The 20,675-nt window shown below is 37.2% G+C and overlaps 2 protein-coding genes across 6 annotated transcripts in view; one reads left to right on the top strand and one right to left on the bottom strand.

The window, feature by feature from the left end:
• LOC143903456 (uncharacterized) overlaps nt 1-17,487 on the top strand; it is a 35,967-nt gene extending 18,480 nt beyond the window's left edge. For 3 of the 4 annotated variants that reach the window (XM_077417042.1, XM_077417044.1, XM_077417043.1), the window contains 2 exons: nt 12,667-12,803; nt 13,031-17,487. In XM_077417042.1, coding sequence (XP_077273168.1) covers nt 12,667-12,803; nt 13,031-15,532 — 2,639 coding nt within the window. In that variant the 3' untranslated portion in view covers nt 15,533-17,487. Of the gene's footprint in view, nt 1-7; nt 3,392-12,666; nt 12,804-13,030 lie in introns of those variants that run through there. The other variant, XM_077417045.1, reaches the window with a different exon arrangement.
• Nucleotides 1-20,675, bottom strand: part of Ror (tyrosine-protein kinase transmembrane receptor Ror) — a 254,960-nt gene that overhangs the window by 195,082 nt on the left and 39,203 nt on the right. The window lies entirely within an intron of this gene.

Consider the following 20,675-nt stretch of genomic DNA (forward strand, 5'->3'; position numbering starts at 1 on the left):
GTACGAACTCGTTTAAGAGTTTCTAAGATAGTTTAATCTTTTGATTCTTAATTGCTATCCAACCGAGCATCTTTTTAATGACTCTCTAATGTTTTTTTTCTTTTATCCACTCATAATGATTTAGCCACCGCTAAGTTTTATTAGTCACAAATAAAAAAAAAAGCTTGCATCTCTATATAGACGATTGTTCACGTCAAAAAGATTTTATCGTTCATTTGTCATGCAACTGAAATTGTCAAAATTCTTTAAATTTTCTCCGTTTGTTAAGGATGTATTACCTATACCTTCCCAGCCAAAAGTACAGTAATCTGAGAAATCCAATATATATCGGTTGTATGCATACTTTAACGGCTTACTACTATTTAATATCATAACAAGGACATTAATGTTACTGATTTAAGTAATTTTAACAAGTTTTTATGATTATTAACAGCGTATTTGTAAATATTCTTAATAAAGGCTTAATAAAACTTTTGGCTGGGAATCTTCCCTGAATCTAACTGCTAGAAATAAGAATCATACCTGTATAATGTGGATAAAGACAGAAAATAACGGTTAAATATAATCAAAAATATCACGCAATAATATAAAATATTATATAATGAAAATAATACGCTTAAATACGAGAATAAAAAATATAAATATCGAGCAAATAACACAAGAAGAGACGTGGCAACACCGCTCGATTTTAACTGTTGGCTGCACTGAACGCCCGACTGCTATCACATGACTGTCATAGTATCTGTTGTATATTGACAGCCGATTATTAGAAAAATGTGGTTAAATAAAAAATGTTGAAGTGAATAAAATCCCGCTTTTAATATATAAGGGCAAGTGAATTTCAGATGCTGTATATAAACATCGGCTGAAAATGTCGGAAACCGGCAAACAAAGGCGAAAAATATCCATATTAGTTACCGATGAAACAACGACGTTGCCACGTCTTTAGGCGCGTCTTCGGCGTCAAACGCCAAAATCTGCGAGAGTGCTGCAGTTTTTACTTTTTTTCTCAGAAACTAGTCAGTGAATCATCGTGAAATTTATAGAGAACCTGTGCCAATGTATCCTCTATACACCGTAATTTTTCCGAGATTTGTTTTCTATTTTTTCTTTGCATTCTGAATGTATATGTTTGATAAACTGTCAATCTCCATAAGAACACATACAAAATTAAAAAATTAATATCTTTCAAACGAGTCAGACAATCAATCTGAAATTTAACACAGGTTTTTAGAACATATAAGTGCACAATCTCTGTAAATTTCAGCTTGATCCCTTTATTTTGACTGAACGGACATACATCCTTTTGAATCAATTATAAAACAGAGATGAATGCTTCGAAATTAAAGATAATTCCGATTTTTCTTAATACAATTTTAAACGTCTGGCATATACATGATGTTACACAAGAGACATACTTAAGAAACAATATACTTAATGCTTCAGCGTTGAAAATTTTAAAATGCAATTCGCGATGTACTCCAACAACGACCGGAACAACAGAGGCGGTGGATGTCGAATAAGCGAGCGTTTAAATTCGGAAAACGTCATTAGCGTAAACGAGACTACTAAACGGTCTCTTTCTGTCTCTCTTTCCTTTCTACCGTGCTATGGTACTTACTTCGCATAAGATATTTTATGAAAAAAGTTTTTAATACACCCTGCTCCCTCCCAACCTCATCTGCTTGTCGCCCAACCCTTCATCGTAAAAAGGGAAGCGCGATAATGTCTACGGCGCACACAAGTAGATGCGATTTTCACTGATAGAATCTACGTGGGCCTTCGCTATAGCTGCATGCCTCGCAATAGCTGCAGGGAGATATCAGTTTGTCATAACGGTTCGCGCGCGGCAAGGAATTCTTCCACGAGCGAAAGTCCTCATAAAGGACGACGTGCTAGACACATTCGCGAAGACGGCCGTATTATCACTCTCGCAGCGATATTGAATCCCGGAGCCAGTCAAAAACGAGTTTTATAACACCGGCCGGAGTAACTTTATATGAGATCGTTGGACTTCTCGAACGGTTTTGCCTAAGTGTGCGACACATTCCTGGCTACCAGAGGCAGAAATTAAAACTTGATCTTGCGTGCGTTTATCATTAATTCGCTACCCATATAAATACGTATTACTTGTAAAATAAGATTCATCGCTATTAATTACTGCGAAAAGCGCAGTCGCTACATGTAGAGAGATATTGTAGTAATTTATAAAATATGTGTGAGATTATATTTTTAGGATTCCATGCTATGTCGCTTTAGTTATGGACAGCAGCAAATATATATCTTACTTCATTATCAAGATTCATCAATGTTGTGAAATATTTTAGTCATACAAATATATTCTAGTTAAATTAATTATAAACATTAAACAATCGCGACAAAAATATTCCTCGATATTTTCTCGACAAAAAACTCCCGACTAATCGAAGACTCTATGGTTATTAAAATTGATTATTATACGGGCATTCTATATTTTGATGGTAAGATTGTAATTAATACAAGCCATGTGGTATCCAATATCGACCTTGATACTGTTACCGAAGTAGTATACTCATGCAGATGCATACAGCATAATATAATGCCGGCGAAAACATGTGCGTTTACATGGCACGATGAACTTGCAGTTATTGTGAAAACACATGTAAGATTCTCTCGCTCTCTCTCTATGTATATAATATACACATATATATATATATATATATATATATATATATATATATATATTTCCTTCACTAGCAAAATTAGCCAAGAACTCCGACACGCCGCGCACCGTGATGGCGGGGAGCGCATCCGCGAGATTCTCAGAAAAACCCAAGTTGACAATGCGATCTTGACTAACAATAAGCGCCGAGACGCGAAAGTAATCCCGGGCACGCGACACGCTCAAAACTCGCTTCTCTCGCAGAGACACGAGATTTTACGGTGGGGATGTGCAGTCGACTACTGTTTTCCGATTACGCTCGCGGAGTCTCGCACGAAGACTATGCAACACGACAACGAGCAGTGACGGAAAATTTGTTTAAAATTCAGAAAAACAAATAATATAATTATGTGAAAACTTATTCTCCGTGTATCATTGAATTCAGACTGTTAACATTACGTTAAGCGATTTCGCTCGTAATTATCGAGATTTATTTGAGAGCTTTGCAATGTTATGGTGGATAATTACTTCGGGATAAGAAATTTTGTGACCTTATGAGAAAGAGTAGTGAATATAAAAATATTATATGTGCGTAATAATATATTACATAATCTAGTGAAATAATGCAGATGAAGTGATATAATAGTGCAAGTGCTTCAAAAATAAAACTGATGTCACTATTCAGTATTCTAGTTCCGCTGCTGTTCAGGAGAAGCCGCACGAGAAAAATGAATGACGATACTGACGATAGTGAGTAGATTTGTTCCAAGACAAAAGAATTTATAAGAAGAAATTAAGAAGATATCAAGAAGAAATGTTTAAAAAAAAAAAATTATATTTCAAAGACGCGTGTAATTAATGAAATAATAATGAGATGATTTTATCGCGTAAATTTAAAAATATTTTCTTATTTGTTTGGTCAAGGTTATTATGTAAATTAGAATAAACAAACAAAAGCAATGCATTGCTAACAATCTCCTCAATGGGATGAGGTTAAGCCAACAAAGCTGTACTATTTTTGCTAACGTTGCGAAGTAACGCACGATTTTATTGCGAAACGTTAGACCATGTTCACTTACTCGCTGCATGTATAATGCATTCCGATAACTGAGATTGTTTTCTTTTAAACCGAGCAAATAAAGTATATCTCAGAAAAATGCCTAAATGGAGTTATTCACCGTTGAGTGATAAAATCTGTTTTTAATCAATTTTAAATAGGTTTAACATTTTAATTAATTCTTAAAATATTTGATACTGAGAATTAAAATGTTAAAGAAAGTCTTCAGATAAAAAAATATCGATAAATCAGAAATGCAAATAGTATTTCAATTAAAAGCGACAAATAAAAATTTATGACTTTTGATGCAGCCTGCATGTATTCTCGCGTTGGGATGAAAAAAAAGCGGTGAGACGGGAAACTGAAAGCGCGGCGAAAGACGAGGAGCTTTTTCAATGTGCGGCGAGCGGAAGCGCAAGCTCGCTGTAACATACAGACGTTGTCTCTGTTTCTGGAAAAGTGTCACGAGACACCTTGCAGCCAGGGGCTTTCATAAAAATCTACCATGTCGCGAAGAAAAACGTTGTCGTCCGGTTTACAAAGCGAGAGATGCTCGAGTTTCCGTACTTTTCGAATGCTCGATCGAGGACGCGCACGCAAAATGCACGATCGTATGCATCGGCGGATGCAAACACCTGCACCGAAACTTTTGCGCGAGCGAGAGATGAAAACACCAGGTCGATCCTACCTTCTCCTCAGCCTATACAGTTCCGAAAGTACCCACTAAAGTGAAACTTCTAAACCTGCTCGTATAAATTTCAGATTTTGTGGCTCCATTGTTGCCGAGAAGCAAACCGCAAGTTTTACTAAACTACCCAGGTCGGAATTATTTAACCTCGAGGTATTCGTACTGTTACTATATGTTGCACACGGCTAATAGTTTTTCGAACGCTACAAACTTACCACAAACAGTTGTATATATATATGGTAATTGAATGTTAAAGCAAAATACATATTGAAGCAAAACATATATCCTATTGCACAAATTGAAAAAAAATTTAATTAAAGAACTGTGTTATATAATTGAGTTTATCCATAATTCAATTTTATATTTTCTCCGAGTAGACAAGATCATCAACGAGCAGTAATGCATAAAAAGTAATTCTAGAAACTAACAATAAAAGCATCGATTATTTGTCGCAAATTTTCAAATTTTGCGATATTAAATATCATTTTAACATTCGGATGTATTAAATCCATACAAATTTACAATATATAAAAGTGCAATAATATTATATAGTTTAAAAATACATATTGATTGAGAACATCGAATTATGAATAATTCCAACCCTAAATTGAACGAGAATCGAACGACGACGAGACGGTTCCGTCGCGAGTTAACGCTGTACATGACACTTTATAAACATATTCTTGACGTCACGCCGCATTTCCGGCGAAATCTAAACGAACCTAGACGAGGGTAACGGACGAACGTTAAAAATACTGCCGGATAGTAATTATTTAGAGGCATGCAAGTGGATATTTTGACAAGATCGTATAGAGTTGGTCGGAATGTGAGCCGTTGCTGTCTAGTAACGATGTCATCGGATATTCTATGGAACTCTACGTGTCCAGGAATACACCCGTGGGATACGTCTATATCTACATTAGGCACGCATGCATACATATGTATATACACACGACACGCCTCGGCGATAATTCAGCTCTGTCAGAATTCTAGTGGCTATAAAACGCGTATACGCGCGGGAACACCTCGTAGGTGTCCGTCGACTGGACGAAACTATATAAACAACGACCGCTTATTTCGACGGTGTTCATTGTACCTATAGTATATATCTATGTCAATCAATCGATGATACATTCGTGCATGTTTGATGTGCCTCCGACTCGTTCTAGACATGCGTAAAATGCACCAATATTGTGCAACGTGCTAATTAGTCAATAAAGAATCTCTGGAGTTCATAAAAGAAGAAAGCATTATAAATTGTTTATATATCTAACAGCTAAAAAATTATTGAAATTCTAAAAAAAAACTTCTTGGTAAAGCCTATGGAAAATATTTTATCTGATATCCAATTAACGCAGAGTAGTAATATCAAAATCTTACTGACAATGAGATAATCAGTTCGATAATAATCAGTGAACAATGATTGGCTTTTAACAGCCTCGTTTTTTAATCACAAGTTTTATTACCTATTTTGTTTTTAAAAAATGTTTATTTGATTAAGATTAAATTCATATATTAATATCCAAATAGCCAACAAATTAACTTGATTCGAATCTATTCTTTAATTTAATTCGAATAAAAAGGTACCTGATGGGTACCTCCAATTATAGTTTATGAAATATGTCAATGCGCTGATTTTGCGCTTTAAAAATCTGCTCTTAATTAATGGAGCTTTATCGCGGCACAAATCATCCTTGTCCGAAGCGGCTTTCATCCATCGAGTTCACAAACGCGCTATCTCGACCTGCCTGGGTTCGATTAACCTCGGGAGGGTAGTTTGCCGATAAGCCGTGACATACGCAGCGAGGAAAAAAAATACCATTCCGCCAACGCAGAGTTGACGCGCGGATCTCGTTTCGCAGAACGCTTTCGCAACGTTGTAACGTCATTTTTAGCATGCGGTTTCCGCGCGCCTTGCCATGGTAGTGGCATTATGTTTGTACAAAAAAAGAAAAGAACAAAAAACAACAAAAAAATAACGCCTCCCTGAACATCGAAATGGAAAATATCTCCTGATTTACGAGCCCTCGGTGTAACCGGTGACTACCTGGGATGTTCGTCATTCTGTCAATGGTATACGGCTGCCCGTGGCGATACTCTTGCATATACAACACTGCATTTAGTTATAAACTCGCGAGGTCCGGAGTCTAAAGGCGCCAAGCTGCTCAATCAAAAGTGATAAACATGATTTGTGAAAAAAAATTTGATCTTTTTAACAAAGAAAGAATTTATAAGAAATAAACCTTAACATTCTTTTTGAAAAACCTAAAAAGATTCTTTTAGGTTTTCCCAAAGTATATAAAGGGCACTTATTGTAATCTAAAAGAATCTTTAAAAACTTGTATTTATTACTCTCTTTATAAAAACTTTTTATTTATTAGGTACTCTTTCTCATAAAAAGTTAATTTTAATAAATTATTTTTTATTCTAATATAATGATAATAAATTATGAAAATGATATTCACACGTGTCTACTATTACTTTCGATCGACAAGGAAATCAGTCATCGTCAAGAATAAATGAGTCTAAAGGCGTCATTTTGCTCCAACCTCTGTTTGCATATATACGATCTCAGACGGCAATTCTCGAAAACGAAGGCCCGCATGTTTCGATGCGCACCTTCATTAGATCGGTTCTTAACACCTCTCGTGAGGCGCCAGATTGAATCTCGAGAGAAGAAAAAAAAGATATCGAGACGAAAGGGTCAAATATTTATGAGGCGGTTCTACCATCGCAGTCATCGAATATTAATGTATTCTCTTTAAAAAGAAAGATCGATCGGCCTGATCGCAACCGGTTTCATCGAATTTAACACGATGGAAGATATAAGACGACAACAAGTTGATTGGAATCATTTGGAAACAAATATACTTCGAGTTTTCTCAATCATATTTTTATATGATTGATATATATATATATATATATATAAGCTATTACATTACATGAAAAAATATGTCTAATTACATAAAATATCTCAGAATATTCTCGACCACTTGTTTACAGAGATATTAAAATATCTATAAATAAATTACAAGAGATGATCATTTTTAAAATAGCATATTACTAGAACAATAATTACGAAATTCTTTAATTCTATAAGAATTAAACAGCTTCGACAAATTAAGTCTAGAAGATGTAATTTAAGCCTTAGTATCCTCAGTTAATTTAGAAGACCAGAACATTATAAAAAATTACACACATATATGTTAAACATTTTTGTTTTATGAATTACAACATACAATATACATATAAGAATTCATACACTGAATTCATATTCCGCCTACAAGATCATTTCTGTTGGCATGAAAAAATCGTATGTTCTCGTTAAAAATGGAGAAAAATGCCAGATATTGACTTTCGTCTCGTAAAAAGGACCTTCCGGTGAGCTTAACTTTCCATATAGCCGCCGGGGCTTGTTCGCGAGAAGTTACTTCGGCTCTCAGTATTACAACGGCGGTCTGTTAGCGATAATTTACTTGGGATATTGGCGCGATCTAATTCGGGCGCGCTCTGGCAACCGACGGATGGACGGTCGTGTCACGTTCGATTATATCCAGAAGGACCACGCTTCGTAGCTACATAGCTTGCTGGAACCTTAAATGAAGTGTTATAGTTAACGCGACGAGCTGTCGATCTAGATTACCTGGTCTAGACGCAGTCTCTGCAGAGTGACGTTTCCAGCGGTCCCCATCGTGAAATGACACTGAGTCGAGAAGTTATATTGCGTTAAAACTTTAAACTCCAAAATTACAAAACCAGACCTCTGAAAATGGTGCTCATAACGAAGATGATAAAGATTAAAACCTAACATCAGCACGTAATAATGTTTATTTTTTCTACATGCTAGTAAGAAAGCTTTCTCTGTAATATTACTGTAATAATATAACAACATTTTGTACGTCGATCACGCATAAATGTTACAGAAAGATATAGCTCATAGATGAATCCACGAAACACAATTTTCAGTTGAGAAAATATACAACTCCTTTATGAGAAATAACTGTATAATTCGTTGGGACGATTTAAAGATAATTGCCGCAAGAATTGCAAAATTATGTGCTTTATACTTGGACTCGGTGACATTCCCTCCGACTTAAAGAACGCTTTAACGGCCATTCTGGTTTACTGCCAGCGGCATGAATTAACACTCGACTACGACCACGTTTATCGTCGACTGTGAATCACTAAGCATACGTGTTTCATGAGAAATGTAAACGCGACAATTATTCCGTCATGCCAAATAACCCGACGCTGATTCGTGTCGTTAAATTGGGCAAAGATACGACTAGAAATGCTTATTTGACTGGATAATGATCTTGTTATTTCTTTGGAATGCAACATAACGATTATACTAAAATTTCATCATTTTTTTTCTCTCCTTTATGTGCCGTTGGCATATTTTATTACTACACTGCGTTAAATTCATGAGATTCAAGAAATACGCTTCATTTCACTCGCTTCTCATCGACTCGTTAGCAGAGTCGATCATACGAATCGTGACGCGTAAACAAACGCGCGGAACTTTCTGCGAGATCAATCGAACGCCTATGACCGTGCGATTTCTCGTATTCGCGAAGATCGTCTCGCTTCAAAGTAACACAGTCGCAGAGAGGCGGCGCATCAAGAGTGAAAAGCGAACCCCGGGAATATTTCCTCCGAGTTCGTTTGCGCTAGGTTCTCGTCGACCGGGGACGCAATTTCCACTTTTCAAAGAGCCAGAAGAAATTCCGGCCTGCTGATAGGAACACGGCGAGTTGGCAAAACCAAATATGTATTTCGTAGCTGCTTTGATCACCTTCGCGGCGAAAACGCCCACAGCAAACGAAAGGAGACCGACCGAAGTCGACGCGAAGCGAGGCTCGTACGCTCGCTCTCTTTCCCGTCTCTATGCAATTTTGCTTTCCTTTTCTTTCTTTTCTCAAAAAACGCAGAGATCCACGAGTTTGTGTACATGTACAGGAATATTTGTGTACTTCGCCTCTCGAAAGGCGATGCGACCAGAATGCGAAGAGGACAGCCCGGTCTTTTTAACTGTCAGGATTAATTAATGTCGGTCCTTCGTGAGAAATACCGGACCGACGCTACTTTTAAAGGCGCAGAGGATTCCACGCGATGGAATAAGGACGAACACGATGCCGACAGTGCCGAGTGATTAAACTTTCCCGGTACGTGTTTGAACAGGAATAATTAAAACTTTTTCTCTCTTTCTCTCTTCTCACGAGCAAAGAATGAAGCGTACCTTGACGAGCAGTATAATGTAAAAAGATGATAAAATATGCATGCAGGAAGATATTCTCGTCTAGTGTCCGTAATAGAATGTTAACGAACGAGACACAAGATATGGATTAAGAATAGAAAGCCAAATTTTAAATCGGGTATCTAATTCTAAGAGTGATTATCTAACTCTTATCAAATATTAATATCAAATATAACTCTCATATTAAATTTTGAAAACGTCAAACCGAGTATATTTAATGCTAAATGTAGCATTATTCAAACGATTTAATAAATTTAAGATAATTTAACTTCTCTTTATAATTTTTGCAAAAATTATAAATATTAAGTGACATATAATGTGTATAATATACGAATTGATGAGCTTCTTTTAAATTTAGTTTATGTCGCTTTTGTTACATATCGTATGAAACACGAAGTAGAATAACGTAGAATATCACAACTGATATTCGCGTAAATTCGGGTAAAACTTTATGCCATGCTCCAGGGTATGTGTACTGATAACCCCATACGAAACTCGAACTGTCACGATCATCACACTGTCGAAAATAAAATGGACACCGGTCGCCGAGAGCATTTTCAGTGAGCCATATTACGTCGCTGCTCGCAAATATTCAGCTTTGATGCCTGATTGAAGGGTATTCTGCACGCGGCTAAAAATATCCACGTATTCGAGCCAGCGAGCTTACCTACACCCGAATAAAAAATCGTTATGTTATTTTGTAAGATCTATAAGCCAGTGATATTCGTTCTTTTTATACGTCACTCGTAAATGCCATGCGTGTTGGCGAATCCGTTTCAGACGTACGCTTAACTGTAATTTTATATTTTTTTTACGTAAGTATCATAAGCCTATCAAGATACTTATTTTAAAAACAGACTTTTTGGCAAGTAATCAACTTTTCTTTAGTTAAGATTTTCAAAATAGACTATAATGACAAAAATACTTATAAATTTCATGTGAAACTTTACTTATACGAAAAAATTAATGCCAAAAATTAATTAAAACATTTTCGATTTAGCGCGAGATGTTCCGTATTGACAGTAAACACATCTTTATTTACCCCTCAATTTATCATAAAACAATTGTATGAAATAAATCGCAAAATTAAAAAGTTTGAATTGTATCGGATGCCTCCATCGTCGACACAGATAAAAAGAACAGTGGTGCAGAGTTGTAGTATATTTGAACAAATATCGTTTTCAAACAGAGCTCATGCAGAAGACAAGTGGTCCAAGTTTTAATAGCATCCAAATAGCCGTCGGTGTCCACAGAGAAAATCCGAATTTATGTGAACCTCTAAAAGGATTTAATTTATTTAAATTTCAGACTGGTAAGCCATTGCAGGTTTAAATCCTGATTTACCACATGGCTTTTCTTGTTACACGCACACGCGCACTTATTACCTATAGGCTTAAGAGAACTGTTATCACGAGTGCTTTTACGCAACTTTTATGAGAGCATAACCGTAGAAAAATCAATGAGCCGTAAATATTTCGTGCCATGAAAAGAGCTAAATAGAGAAATAGTCAAAACTTTTGCAAACCAACCTGTCTTTCATCAGTTTCATCTATACAGTCGTCAGTAATTTTGCGTGTAAATTTAGATAATATATTTATATGTAACTATTCGTTATAAATAAATTATGGAATCAGGAAATTATGAGAACGGATGCACATAGAGCGTGCCGCGCATTACAAATGGAAAATAATATATTACTAATATTTTATCTCACAGATTCTTTTATACAAAAGATAAATCTTCGATTTTGTTCTTCCTTTTGATTCACTTTTTTTCGCCAGCAACTAATGTTTAAAACACATTAGCTAGTCGAGTTTGAAAAAAAAAATATTATGCGTATACAGTATACAACATAATAAAAAGCCTGTAACGGTGATCACTGAATTATCTGAAAACTTCCGCGATCGGGTCGTAGTTCAAGCGCTGGGAAAACACGCTCCAAGCATAAACCCATTAATCATCGAAGTAGGAGGCACCGATGACTGATGAGATACTTAACTTAACTCGCATCTAGGTGGGTCGAAGATCACTAACGCTTAAAAAGAAAAACCGATCGACTTCGTTTTCAACAATGGAGCTTGCATCCGCATACATCGTTCAACCTGACTGATTCTAGTATACTCCTATAATGTATAATACATATAGAAAAGAACGAATATATAAAATAAACTAAAATTTTGTCACATCAGAAAGGTATTCTGAAAAATCTAAAAGTTTGTAAAATTTTTACATAATTCATGCTTATAATCCTAGAATACATATAAAATCCAAAACTGAAGCACATGTAGGAAGTACAAAACGTAATACAAAAAGAAATTTTATATAGAATATGTAATAAAATATTTTCTCTATTTTCAAATAAATTTTTATCTCTCATGGCTAAGACATCGATGACTGATAAGATATTTAATTATAGAGGGTTCGAAGATCACTAACGCTTCAAAAGCTATACATAACGGCTATCTTCTATTCCTATCTTTTGTATCTATGCTATACACGAAACGCTTTCGGTATTTCTATTACAGGAAGAATACTGAGAGTTTATATCGTGATAGACTTTCCCCCAGAAAAGATTTAACGCGTTATACGCGTGGATGGCAAAGTTTATTCGTCTCGCTCTTTCTCTTTCTCTCTCTCTCTCTCTCTCTCTCTCTCTCTCTCTCTCTCTCTCTCTCTCTTTCTCTCTCTCTCTCTGCAAAGTTAAGTAATTGGAAGGCCCGGTTCTAGTGATTTATCACCGGCTTCTTGACGCACGAAAGGGCGCACAAGGTTAGAGAAGAGGCTGGCGTCTCAGGCGGAGATTGTTGCCGCGTTGACCAATGATCGATCGTTTCGATAGACGCAACGCTATTGTGAGTAGCCGTATGTTGCCGGTCCTCGCACCGAATGGTGATTAAGTGATTTCCGCGAGAAAAATTGCGAGCCAAATCTACCGAGATGTCGGCTTATCTCTTTGCTGTAAAGAATATATCTCACTCGGCGGTCTTGTTACATCTAAACATTTTGGTCTATTGTGATTTCAGGCCAAAACGATATTAAGAAATTGCGCAGGGAGAACGAGCAGCTGCGTAGGGAAATATGGAGTCTCAGGGACGAGTACGACAAACTTGAGGATATTTTGAAGAAGCAGAAGCACCGAGGCGAAAGCGAAGAGTACGAGGTTGGCAGTTTGATTTTTAATTACTCAATACTATAAATAATTCACAATAAAACTAATAAAACATAATGAGAGTACATCAATGAATGGAGAAAACTAGCAAAAAAATTCTCGTTTGTTCCTATTTCTAAAAATGTTAGCTTATCGTTAGCTAATGAAAGTTATAACACCATCGTTACGATTGACATAATTAACGACAATCATGTGTTGGAATCTATCGCAAATTACAGGATCGCTCCGAGGAGGATGACGGCTTGCAGTCGGACTTCTCCTGCGAAGAGGACGAAGAGGAGGACGAAGATAACGAGAAACCGGTAGAGGACTTCAACCAAGAAGAACAGCTAGAGAATGCGGAGAATCAGAAGATCTCTTCCGAAAAGATGAGCAGCAATATGCATCGACTTCACGTGGAGTTCGACGATCTGTCGGTTGTCGACGAGGAAGAGGAGCTTAAGAGAGATAAGGAGAAGATGGAGGCGACACCGGAGAAGGGCCAGGAAAACGAGGCTGTCGGGCATCCACCCCCGCCGATCCTCGGCCCCCGGCAACTTCACGATAACATCCCGTTTTATCCGGCCACATACGAGCCGACGAGTGGTTTCAGCGGAACCAGTTATTACACCGAATGCCCGTTCGAGTTTCCGAGTGCGGTGGATTTAATGCTATCCACGGATACGTCCGCATTATTGGCTTCACCGTACTCCGGATTACAGCCTGATCCATTGATCCCGCTGGCCAACTTAGACACCGCTGGTCTGGAAGTGGCCGATCCAAACCTACCTCAAATTCACGTCCCACCCATCGGTTGGCAGAACAACATGGTCTTTCAAAAACAAGTGCCTACTTATACGGGTAGCATTGCCCCCGTCACACCAACAACGGGGATAGGAAAGCCGGACTCGCACCCGATAATAGTTTCCTCGTTGGGAAGCTCGGTGTCGCCATCAAATACTTTCAGTTTCTTAAGCAGGAGAAACGCAAGTACGAGGCAACCCATGAAGCTCCATGAAACATCAGCTATTCAAGATTCACGAACGCAATTTTTGTGTTCCGAAGAAGCGGTCGGCAGAAACGTCTGGAACGTGAATTCTCCTAGATTCGCTGTGGCAAACAGAGAAAATAATACGCAGCAAGTTGAGAATATCGAAGAGACCACGATGCCGGAAAAGCCTAAACACTTCTTCTCACAGCAGCCTTTCAAACTGAAAAAACAAGAAGACGAATCGCCAACCGCTAGTGTAAGTTATTTTGGAACCGGAACTAGTTCGAGTAGCGGTAAAACAGCTTCTACGGTGGTTTCTAGGACTAATCCTTTCGTAGGGTTAAAAGGTTCAGCGGACATTTACGTAAATGGTGCGATACCTTGTGAAGACGCGAAGGATAAGAATGATCCGAAAACATTTTGGAGTACAGATAACTTATTGATCACGGATAGCAGAAGTCCTCTGGGCAGTCAACTGACGAAGTCGGTATCCTGCCAAGATCTCTCGAGCGACTCTCAGAGTGTCGCGCAACAATTAAAACTAAATTACGTCGAGTCTCAGACGCTTACGAAAAGTGACAATACTCTGGACAGTATAAGCGATTCCTCTAATAAACCGTACAAGAGTCATCTAAACGTGACGTTAAAGGTACCGCGAGTCGAGCAAGCGTCGAGTCCAGATACACCAGAGATACCCAACCTACCTTCGATAGATTACCGTCTCTTTAGAAATCCTTTTTTAAGAAACTTTGATAAGAACTGTCCTAACTATCAAGTAAAACCGAATCCTCCTCCCACCGCGACACCACTCTCTATTCAGGTGAACGACGACGGTCTCGCTTATCCGTTTTCTATGCCGGGTTACGGACGAGGCGTTCACCTCAACGAGAGATTTCGAGCTGCACAATTGCCGGATCAAAGTCGATTGCTGATACCCAGCGACCAAGTAATGAGCGACAAGCAGGATATTCAAGTGACTTCCTTCGAGAAACCGAGTCCTTGCAATTTGATACCTTCCGCCACGCCTTACGATCTGACGAGCTTGAGAAGATTAAACGCGAATCGATATCTGCAGAGTCAGAATCTGTACCAGAACGTTCCCTTCGTATCACGAGGACCTGGTCAATTTTATTCGCAGAGATATGGAATGATGTACTATGATAACGTCACGAAAGTACCGGCGCAAACGCAGACGTCGATTGACGGCGATTCGCATCACGAGGACGAGGAGATGATCAGCGCGCCGAATTCGCCGAGCGGACAGAGACGGAAAAAAATCGTGAAGAAAGACAAAACTTTAATTAAGGATCAAAAACCTCTATCGCCGACTGTACAAAGAAAACTGAAGAAACAAACCAGCGCCACGTCGACAGATACACTCGATTCGGCTGGAAAAATGACGCGGAAGAAACCGAGGAGATTGAGCACGACGACGCCCGACGTACAAGAGAACAAGAACGAGAGCAGGTCGTCGTCCTCGGGACAGGACTCGCCGCGCAAAGATCAAAATCGAAGAGTGTCTGTCTACCTCAATTCTAAAAGACGACCGTCTCAAGCGTCATTAAAAACCTCGAGGAGTGGTAGCGTCGATGCTAAGGACAAGCTCGCGGATGGTACCGCGCTGAATTCGGAACGCGAAAGGACGAACTCGGTCAGCAGTCGAGAAATTACCAATGTGAAAACTCGCAAGACTAGTACCAGTAGTGGTAATGTGCCATGGTGCGCGTGTTGGGGGAACGGTTGCATTTAATAAAAGCTGCATATTTAATCCAACTCAAGGATGTAACTTAGGAAAGCAGAATAAATACAAGAAGTAAAGCGTTAGCTAATTTTAATGTCAAAGTATTGAATATCAATAGTTTAGTTAATTAGGGCATTAATTATTATATAAATAGTATCAATTATTTTTGTGAGCGATGTTTTATTTGTGAAATTAATCTTTATACTTCAAAAAGAAATTTCCGAGTTTATCTATGTACCGTTATTTAAAATTACCACGAAGTTAAACTATAAAACATATTACTACGCTATATATTATCATTCATTTTACAAATCTCAGAAATTAATATTCATTACTCAATTACTCTAAAGAAGAAAAATTAGGATCGTACTTTCAAATCAGCGATTTTTTCCATCGAGAAGACTAATGCGCCAGATGCGTTATAATCTAGTCACATCACTGATACCATCTGGATATCTTTCAATAGTCTGATCTCGTATGCATCTCGCGAAACATTAAAATGAGAAGCTATCGCTGGAACCGGACGCAGTGGCCCTTATTTATTTAACACAGCTGCGATTTGTGTCAACATTGAAAAGTTCTTGCTACTTTCTGGTCCTCGAGCCGAGAGAGGACCAGGTCGACTAAATAATTCGAAGGGCAAATACCAAAGGGAAATGCTGATGGGCCGCGGAATGAATTCAGGAAGGAAGGCCTTAACTTCCCGTTGCTGGTGTAAGGGAACCGCCATTGTAGCCGGTAACGCAGGTCGTAAAACAAGCACAGACAACGGTTCTATGGTGATACTAACACTGTCACAACGGGGTGACAGTTGTATCTAAACTAGTTCTGCCAAGAGATCGGGAAGACGCCGGGCCTGCATCCGCTCTTAAGGCAAATTTACTGGGGTCAGCAAGCGCAAGCTTGTCCTAAGCACGCGTGCGAATAATGGTATACATTCTCGAATTATGTAGATTTTCTAGTAGCGATTATTTATAATTGTAGATTTCACAAACCATATGAAAGTCGGAGGTATACCTAAAACATTAGATATTTTTAAAAGATCTTGTAGATTGTATTGCTGTCATGTTTTATAAAAAAAATTTTGCGAATTTAAAATCAAAACTTGAAAAAATTCTTGTTATGACAAAAACTGTTATCTATCGTTAATTATCATGCATCATCATTATTAGTTATAAGTATTACTTTATATGCTGCAAAAAAAGCTAAACAAAATACTATATATACAAAATATTATTTCTAGTCATTTTTTTGATAGTTATATATTTTATTGCATTTTAATGTTTTAATTTATTTAAAAACATTACAAATCGCGATTCTACGAATATGTGGCAATAAGTATTCTACGCATTTACAGCATTATAGCTAATTTTTAAAATAATAACGATGAAACAGTAAATGTACATAAGTAATTGTATATGCTGTATTAGACTAGTATAGTATACACTTGTATATAATTTGTATATTTTGATAATTAATTTATATCAATATATATATTTTTATGTCCGACGTATTTAATGTAAAGTTATATGTATAATATTTTTAGATTTAAAAATGTCAATGTTAGAAAGAGTCTATAGAACAAATCTTATAAAATGTGTTTTAATAACGCATTGTACTTTTATACTTTAAGCGTTTTAAAATACAACATCGATGTATTTTGTACTCAAGTGAATTATTACTTCCTATATTTGTAATGACCATTAAGTAATAATACTCCCAGCCATTCTCACATTATATTCCTGCGAATCGTCGATTATCCGATTGCGTGAAATTTATTAATGGCCCAAGGGGTACAAGGGAAACTTAGCGGCAAAGTTCGCGGCTATCCCTTCGCGGAAACTTCTCCGCGTCGTTATTCGTCGTTCAATTACACGCGAAAATGAAGAGAGAAAGATACGAAAAACGAGAGACACCGTCAATGCTCTTCAGATTTTATGATAGAAAAACATAATTAAAATTCTGTATAAATAAGGCAATTATATTTTCGCATTGTAAAATAATAATTACTATTTTAGTTAAAATAATAATTAATAAAAAATAGATTTTATATTGCCCTTGCGTTTGATTTAGTTTTTTATTCTTGCATTTAGCAAGAGGATATAATCGATATATTCATCGTAAATCTTATGGTGCGTAACTTCTTTTTTAACTTAAGAATCGTTCTAAAAATTATAATTCTTATGTTTCAAGAACTTTGTTATTTTCAATCATGTTGAAAGATGTAAGATTATTTCTAAATCTATTTGAAACAGACGAATTTCTTAGACACAGGAAAAAGTATTTCTTAGCAGTCCAGGAAGATTTAGCAACGGATATACGAGAATAATATTATCCGACACAGAGAGCACTCATCCCACATTTCACTAATCGCTGCTACAACATCTGGCAATATATTTAGCGCAGTTGCGAGCACGCGGAAGTATCAACCTCCTAAATTACCGTAAACGTGATTCGTATTCAGAGAATCACGTTCACGGTAAGAATTACAACTAACAACAGCGAATTTAAATATAAAAAATGTGGGTGATATTCGAGCAGATCTTTGCGAGAAACTGGGAAGAGCTGGTTGGGTCGCGTACGACGAGTATTAGCGATGAGGGCGGCAAGGAAGGTTGCCAGTGCAATTAAAATGCAAATCGTCCCTTTTCCCGCGGCCTGTCCGCTAGACCATCTTTCCAGGAGGTTTCTGGTCCTCTCGCGTCCTCGCAACTCTACACCATAATGGTAACGCCGTCACCGATTAACTTGGAACTAGTTTAGGAACGACTCGACTCGACTCGGCTCGGCTTCGCTCGGCTGCGCAAAGTCACACAAGGAGCGGGAACAAGACGCGGTCTTTCGCTTGGTCTCTCTCGCAAAGTGCCACGTAAATGGAAGATGGTACGTTAATACGGTCTAACATCATTTGCAAATGTCACTGCGAGACGTGCTCCTGGCATCCAACGCAAGGTACGTGAGAGAGGTGTGTGTTTCGTCTTATCGTAAAAGGGACAAACCCGCCTCGTATTGCGGCGAATGTGGAAATTATAACAGAGACTTCTAAGATTGTTTAATATTATATTTTTCCTGAAAAATTTGATGATCATCCGTATGCATCGTTTTATTTATATATTTTATAAATACAAGTCATACAGCTCACTACATTGTACTTTTACTCATAATTAGTTTTATTCATAATAGGAAAAATTCATAGTTCAGAAACGTCTATCCTTTATATATTCGGGATTTTTCTCAATATTTTTCAGGTATTCGAGCAAAACAAGAAAGAATTTAATAGGATTACGCGTAAATTTCAAAGTTTTATTTCATATTTCTGAATTTCTCGCGCTCTGCTCAAACGAACAAATCGTTACCGAGACGAGTATGCAGATTAATCGCGAGGCAGCGGCAATATCGCTGTCATCTGTCTGCAAAATAACTACGGAATGCGGACAGGCCGAAAGTAACATCGTATTGTCTTCGTGGAAATAGCGCGGAACAAGATGGAAGAGACAGTACCTTAATGGCCTGATTTCATTTGCAAATGTCATCAAAAATTTTCACTCCACTCGGCGATGGAAACGTCTCGCGTTTCTCATGCGAGATGATAAGCGTAATAATGTGCAATGGCATAATTCCCACTAACGCATGCTATACTCAATTAATTATGCGGAAGAACTGCTTCTGTTCGCGTTCAATTTACAGATTACAAAATACTGCATTATGTCCCGGCAAATGCAAGCGTGTCTACAAAAGTACTATCACGAGTAATAATTGGAGCGCGTAATAATAAATGAAACTGACTCTAAAAATATATTAAGCAATATATTAAGAAGAAGCAATTTCGAAATCTTGTTCAATTTTTATTAATACATTATATTGTTGGAAAAACATTGTTATATAAAAAAAAATTTAATTTGAAGTTTTCTTTCTCGAAAAGATTTGGTTTTTAGTTTATACAAGGTTATCAATCAACTTTGTCGAGATATCAATACATAAATATCAATTTTTCGCGTAACCATGGAGCAACGCTAAAAAATTTAACTTTAACTTTTAAAAAGATATGTCTATAACTTTGGCGACTGTCCAAGCATATCTTTATTTGCGCGTGTCTCAGTTATCGTGGATCCTAATTAAGGACTGCAGATCGTCAGCCAGTATTCATAAATATAAAATGTGAGACGTGATTATCCGCTATTACAACGTTCGTTAAGATAATAAGCTTTAATTATGCACTTCATAAAACCTTCTGTGAATTCCGGTCAGTGTACGATCAGATCACTGACAGCGGACGTGATGGCGCCTACTCAGATTTTTGTAAAAAAAAAAGACCCCTGTTGAACGATTCACGGTTCCAAAGAATAAACATGTGCGGTACGAGGTGTCTTGTCATATTAACTCTAGTCGTGGAATGAATTACACTCGATAATTTCGTCCAGAAAAGTGCGCGTATAAATTTGCATAATAATTTTCAATGAAAGGACACACGATAAAGAAACTTAGCGGCGATATGGCAATGTTCCTGAACATTTTGCGAAGAAGAAGACGTCAAGGGGGTGATCGGCTCGAGTTTCGTTCGAAAGAAATTTCTGTCTTTCGAATTCGCGAAAGCTCTCGCAAGAATCCGCAAATCCGTCTCTGTCCTCGCTGTTTCCCCGTCGCTTTGCGTTATGAACTTTCACGAAAGTTTCGCGAGCCTTTAACTTGAATGCGCGGACCTTTTGCTCCGGCGGAAATTTCACGTAAGTTCCATTACGTTTTGCGCAATTTTACGATTATGTTTCCGTATAGTAATCAGTCCTTATTGCCAAACTTTCTGCATTTAAATATAACGGACTCTTTACTTTATGTGAACGTACAAAATTTAAATTAAAACTTGCACGCAGTTGGTCTTATAAATTGATAAAAAGTTTAGGTGAAATTACATGTGTAACATGAACTTCATCGGTTATAACTTTTCGTGCAAACTATGATATGCAAAATATATAAGTATCAAAAATAATTTAAAGCAAAGAAGATATCCCAACGTGCAATAATCGAAAATGTTATTAAAAAAAAAAATCTTTCAGAACTATTAAATAAATGCATTTATATAAATTATATTTAATTTTATCTCTCTTCTCTCTCTTTCCTTTTCTCTTCTTTCGTATTTTATGATAAAATTTTTCGA

The sequence above is a fragment of the Temnothorax americanus genome, unplaced genomic scaffold (assembly GCF_048541705.1).
Source record: "Temnothorax americanus isolate GAGA-0224 unplaced genomic scaffold, ASM4854170v1 Scaffold47, whole genome shotgun sequence".
Classification (NCBI taxonomy): domain Eukaryota; kingdom Metazoa; phylum Arthropoda; class Insecta; order Hymenoptera; family Formicidae; genus Temnothorax; species Temnothorax americanus.